This window comes from Panicum virgatum, chromosome 3K, assembly GCF_016808335.1.
Source record: "Panicum virgatum strain AP13 chromosome 3K, P.virgatum_v5, whole genome shotgun sequence".
Taxonomy (NCBI): Eukaryota; Viridiplantae; Streptophyta; class Magnoliopsida; order Poales; family Poaceae; genus Panicum; species Panicum virgatum.
Window position 1 is genome coordinate 33,265,022 of NC_053138.1, and position 5,230 is coordinate 33,270,251.

Here is a 5,230-nt window from a genome sequence, read left to right on the forward strand (position 1 = left end):
TTTTGAGTGCCAATGGCAATTTTGCCTCTTCCTTTTGCTTTTGTGCGATTTTGCATTGCTTTTTGAAAATGAAACTCCAGTTTACCCCTATTCTATTAGGAGTTGACAGGGTTAAATATGTAGAAAAAGACAGATATGCCCTATAAGATTTTGCCCTTCTTTTAACATTAAGCACTCCTAAACCCTACCAGCCAATGGGGCCCATTAGTCAAAGGAGGCCTGGCCGGGGGGGCCATGCTCGGCGGCTCCAGCCGGTGGCAAGGCTAGCCGTGGCGTGACGGGGCGGCCCATGGCCAGCGTGCCCAGGGGAGGCTGCAGCCCGTGATGAGAGCGCAACGGCAGGTCCTTACCGGCGTGAGGGTGCGGTGAGGGAAGGGGCTGAGAAGGACGAGACCTCACCGGTGATTCTTTTTTGGGTAGAGTGGCAAGAAGAGGGACCGGAGGAGTGGATCAACGTGCAGGGCGGAGCTCGGCTGGCATAAATGGTGGCCGGGCGGTGGCAGGGCTGATTCCAGCCGAGTAAGGCTTAGCTGAGGGCTACGGAGTGCGGGCGGGGACGGCTCAACAGCTTGCGGAAGGAATCGAGGAATGCCTCGGAGATGGACGGAGAGACAGCGGTGGTGGTTCTGCTCGGACCGCCTCTCAAGCAATAAGAAAGCTTAGTGGCGAAGAAAAAGGGAAGGGCGCTTGGGAGGCCACGTGAATTGTGAGAGTTTGGAACCAAAGAGGAGAGCTTTTGGATAAAATTAGGGATATTACATATCTTTTCCGATTGAATACCTTTTCAATTCATTTTATTTTTAGTAGGCCTCCAACTAATAGGGTTAAAAATAGGAGTAAACGGTGCCTCCGTTTTGCAAAAGTAGGGGTAAAATAAAATCTCCAATCGTCTTCAAACCAAGGCAAGAACATAAAATTCCCATGATGTTTTAATTATTAAAGCTGCAGTTCACAAAATTATGCTCCTTAGCACAGCTGTGTGTGAAAATTAAACTTTACATGCAGAGAGTGTATAATTATACTACTACTGCGTGCGGCCGGTCTGCCCAGGCAGCAGAGGCAGAGCTGCACGTTTCTGTTTGTTCTTTCTGGCCGTCGCCGTCGTTGCCGGCCTTCTGTGGCTGTCGCGCGCGGAGCTCAGATCCTGGAGGGGATCAGAGGCGTCGAATTCGACAGGTACGCCGCCGCGGCCGCCACGCCGCTGCCGAGTTTCACCGGGTAGCCCACGTCCTTGAGCACCATCTCCACCCCGCTCAGGCACCCCAGCAGTTGAAGCTGCAAACCAACAGAAGGATCGTTGCTGCAGATCGCAATGGAGTGGATGATGGGGCACCAGGGTATGGAATTATGGATCGGGGGGCTGCAGCAACGATACCTCGTTGAGGTTGCCGAGATGGCCAATCCTGAAGACCTTCCCGGCGACCTTGTTGAGGCCGAGGCCGAGGCTGAGGTTGTACCGCTTCCAGGCGTGCTTGACGATCTCGCCGCTGTCGATGTAGGAGGGCACGACGACGGCGGTGACCGTGTTGCTGAACCACTCCTCCTTCTGGGTGCAGTTCTTGAGCCCCCACGCCTCCACGGCCAGCCTGCGAGACGGCGATCGATCGAAGATGGTGAGAATGGAAGAGACCAGACCAGACCAGCAATGCAATGCAAGCTTACTACTAGTACTAGTAGTACCTGGTGGCGGTGCCGAGGCGGGTGTGCCTGTTGATGACGTTGTCTAGCCCCTCCTCCTCGAGGAGGTCGAGCGCGGCGCGCATGCCGTAGAGGAGCTGGATGGAGGGCGTGTAGGGCCAGTAGGTGCCCATCTCGTAGAACTTGAGGTAGTCCTTCCAGTCGAAGAAGACGCGCACGGACTTGGCCGTCTTGCTGGCTTCCAGCGCCTTGGGGCTGGCGCACACGATGCCCAGCCCCGTCGGCATCGACAGCGCCTTCTGCGACCCCGTCAGCGCCACGTCCACGCCCCACTCGTCCATGCGGAAGTCCAGCGCGCAGATGGACGACACGCCGTCCACCAGCACCAGCGCCGGGTGCCGGTACGCGTCTGCAGCATGCCAGCATCAGCATGTGATTGATTCATGATCGAGTCCGTCCGTGATCATCAGCAATGAGCTAGCTAGCTGATCGATTGAAGAGAGAGCTATGTGGCAACAATGAAGCGAGCAGGAGCAGCGACAGCGAGCTTGAACTGACCGAGGAGCTTGCGGACGGTGGCGAGGTTGTTGGTGACGCCGGTGGCGGTCTCGTTGTGGACAATGGCGATGGCCTTGATGGTGTGCGCCGTGTCCTGTCGGAGCTTGGCCTCGAGAACGTCGAGGTCAGCGCCCCGTCCCCACTCGCTCTCCACCACGTCCACGTTGAAGCCCAGGCGCTGCTGCTGGTCGATCCACAGCAAGCTGAACTGCCCGATGAGGAAGGACACGATGCGGTCGCCGGGCGACAGCGTGTTCGTCAGCGCACTCTCCCACGCGCCCGTCCCTGAGAAGCCAGCGGCACCAGCGTTCAGTGTTCACCGGCCATGATCGATGAACACATATAATCATATATACAGGCGAAGAAGAAGAAGAAGATTACCGACCGGTGGTCGGGATAATGAAGGGGGTGCCGGAGGTGGTCTTGAAGATCTTCTTGACGTCCTCGAGGAGGATCTTGGTGAGGGCAGGCACGGCCGGCGAGCGGTAGTCCTCGTTCTGGCGGTTCATGGCGCGGATGACGGGGTCCGGGATGTTCACCGGGCCCGGGACGAACAGGTGGGTCCGCCCAGGGCCGTACACGTAGTCCGCCATCTCTGCTGCTGCACGCACACAGAAGCAAGCAAAGACTAGTCGTCAGACTAGCAATCGAAAGAAGCTAGCGTGGGCTTTCTAACGGGCTTAAGTAGAGGGCCGTTGGTCCCTGATGCTATGCAACGGCCCCTTTAGCCCTCCAAAAGTTCTGTTTTCTCTGAAACTGCTCTCTCGTAGTGTTCTCAACACAAATAGTATGCTTTCAAGATGTAATTATGGTATAATAAAAATGCGAATTCTTAGAGTAGTAACATGTGAAAATGTTTCCTATGCGTGAAACAATTTACTGTCTTCCAAATTATGCTTACATGTGCTCTGCAAGGGGGGCAAGGGATGAAGGGACTTCAATACTGCGACGCTTTTTAAAAAAACAAAAATCGAGAAAGCAGCAAGCGATAAGATCCTACTCCTTCCTACTCATGCACATGTCTATCGGCATGATACAGTGAACATGGAAGGAAACTGTACTTATCCTGATATCCTGGAGCTATGTCGATCGGTCAACCACGCAAACGCATGTCTATGAAGATATTCAGAGATAACTTCGTTCAGAACAAAGGACGCGTTTAGATCGCGAAAAACTTTGGGTTACGACACTGTAGCATGTTTCGTTTTTATTTGGTAATTAATGTCCAATCATGGATTAATTAACGTCGTTAGATTCATCTCGTGGTAATCAGTCAGACTGTGTAATTAGTTATTTTTTTAACTACATTTAATACTTCATGCATGTGTTGAAAAATTCGATATGACGGAAAAGTTTGGGAACTTTTTGGGAACTAAACGCGGCCAAAGGCAACATTCAGAGACAGGCCAGCGCAATGAACTCATGCTCTCTTCATCTTGCTGGTTGCAGGAAATTTTTGAATCCAACCAACAAAAATTCTCCTGTTTCTTTCTAAAACGCAATCCTTTCGCAAAAATTCGTGCTACATGCTCTAACCCAATCATCATCGCTAATAATAGCTATTGAAAACAAGGATTATACTTGATCGGAGACGAACACAAGGATGCGTGGAAGTACCTGTGGTGCTGCCTGCTGCTCCCCTGCTGCACAGGCAGACCGGAGGGAGAAGGGAGCAAAACGAGCCGCGCACGTATGCGAGATACTGGAAGGGTTGCGGGGTAGGATGACGACGACTATATAGGAGCCATGGCGTCCAAAGGACGGTCCTTTCGCGGGTCCGCCCGCGTCCCACGTGGAGGATAAGGCGGCTGGCGGGAGAGGCCCTCAGAGCTCGGCTTGCTTCTCCTCTCTCGGGTTGTCCCACGCGATCCTTGCCCCGCCGCCCGGTCGTTCTCCTGGCTTCGCCGTCGTGGGCAGCAGAAGCTACGGAGGAGAGGGGGGCCCCGAGACTAGTTTTTATGCGCACATGGGCATTTGCCCACCTGGATTGTTCACCGTCCGATTAAACACCAATGGTGGCTATTCATCTCGGGAGCAAACGTCGTCCGTTATCGTTAAAGTGTTGCTGCAACAATTGCTGGGAAGAGGACTGAGCCGTAGCTCAGTCGGCTAGGGACGCCGGTGTGCTCCCTGCCCGTCCATGTTCGAAGCCCAGCTTCGACGTGGGTTACTCACCTGAGAATTTATTCCCCATTTTAGTTGTGGTATCCTCGGACGCCTGTGCATCACAATAGGAGGTGATGCTCTCATCAGGCGCGTTGTGTGTATAAGTTTAGCTCTTAGGGTGTGTGTGGGTTGCTCACCTGAGAATTTATTCCCCATTTTAGTTGTGGTATCCTTTATTCTCCATTTTAGTTGTGGTATCCTCGGACGCCTGTGCATCACAATAGGAGGTGATGCTCTCATCAGGCGCGTTGTGTGTATAAGTTTAGCTCTTAGGGTGTGTGTGGGTTGCTCACCTGAGAATTTATTCCCCATTTTAGTTGTGGTATCCTCGGACACCTGTGCATCACAATAGGAGGTGATGCTCTCATCAGGCGTGTTGTGTGTATAAGTTTAGCTCTTAGGGTGTGTGTGGGTAGGGTGTGGTGTGTGTTTGGTCTTCGTGAATGTATTGCTGGCGTGTTGTGTGTATAAGTTTAGGTCTTAGCGTACGCCTTAGGGTGTGTCTTTGGACGTGCGTTCAGATGCTACAACTTGTATTCGAGATCTAAGAAATAAAAAAACAATTGCTGGGTCCCACATCTATCTCATTCACCTCTCTTTTTTCTCCCTCCATCACCAGCGCGCACCTCACTTCAAAAAAAATTCTAGAGTATCCGTCACATCAAATTTTTAAAGCATAATATAGTTAAAAAAATAACTAATTATACAGTCTAGATGAATTTTTTAATCCTAATTCGTTCATGATTAGACATCATTTGTCATGTAACAACAAAATATGTTATATTACCAAAACTCAAATTTTTTCATCAAAACACACCCTCATTGCTGGCTCCTGCCATCCCTCTCTATCTCTCCCTCCCGACTCACA

The 5,230-nt window shown here is 51.9% G+C and overlaps 1 protein-coding gene across 1 annotated transcript; it reads right to left on the reverse strand.

Annotated features, from left to right (window-relative positions):
• Positions 1-905: 905 nt before the first annotated feature.
• Positions 906-4,125, reverse strand: LOC120699049 (serine--glyoxylate aminotransferase-like). Its single transcript, XM_039982918.1, has 6 exons — positions 3,814-4,125; positions 2,582-2,797; positions 2,197-2,481; positions 1,681-2,047; positions 1,376-1,586; positions 906-1,275 (listed from the first exon to the last, which is right to left on the reverse strand). The coding sequence occupies exons 2-6, from the start codon at positions 2,787-2,789 to the stop codon at positions 1,138-1,140; spliced, it is 1,209 nt and encodes a 402-aa protein (XP_039838852.1). The 5' UTR covers positions 2,790-2,797; positions 3,814-4,125; the 3' UTR covers positions 906-1,137.
• Between the last annotated feature and the right edge of the window lie 1,105 nt (positions 4,126-5,230).

Excerpts from the sequence above, each read along its gene's own strand:
- LOC120699049 (XM_039982918.1), bottom strand. The coding sequence starts at position 2,789 with ATGGCGGACTACGTGTACGGCCCTGGGCGGACCCACCTGTTCGTCCCG. Across the intron at positions 1,587-1,680 it reads CGCCTCGGCACCGCCACCAG|GCTGGCCGTGGAGGCGTGGG; the intron begins GTACTACTAGTA and ends GCCGTCTCGCAG. Across the intron at positions 1,276-1,375 it reads ATCTCGGCAACCTCAACGAG|CTTCAACTGCTGGGGTGCCT; the intron begins GTATCGTTGCTG and ends GTTGGTTTGCAG.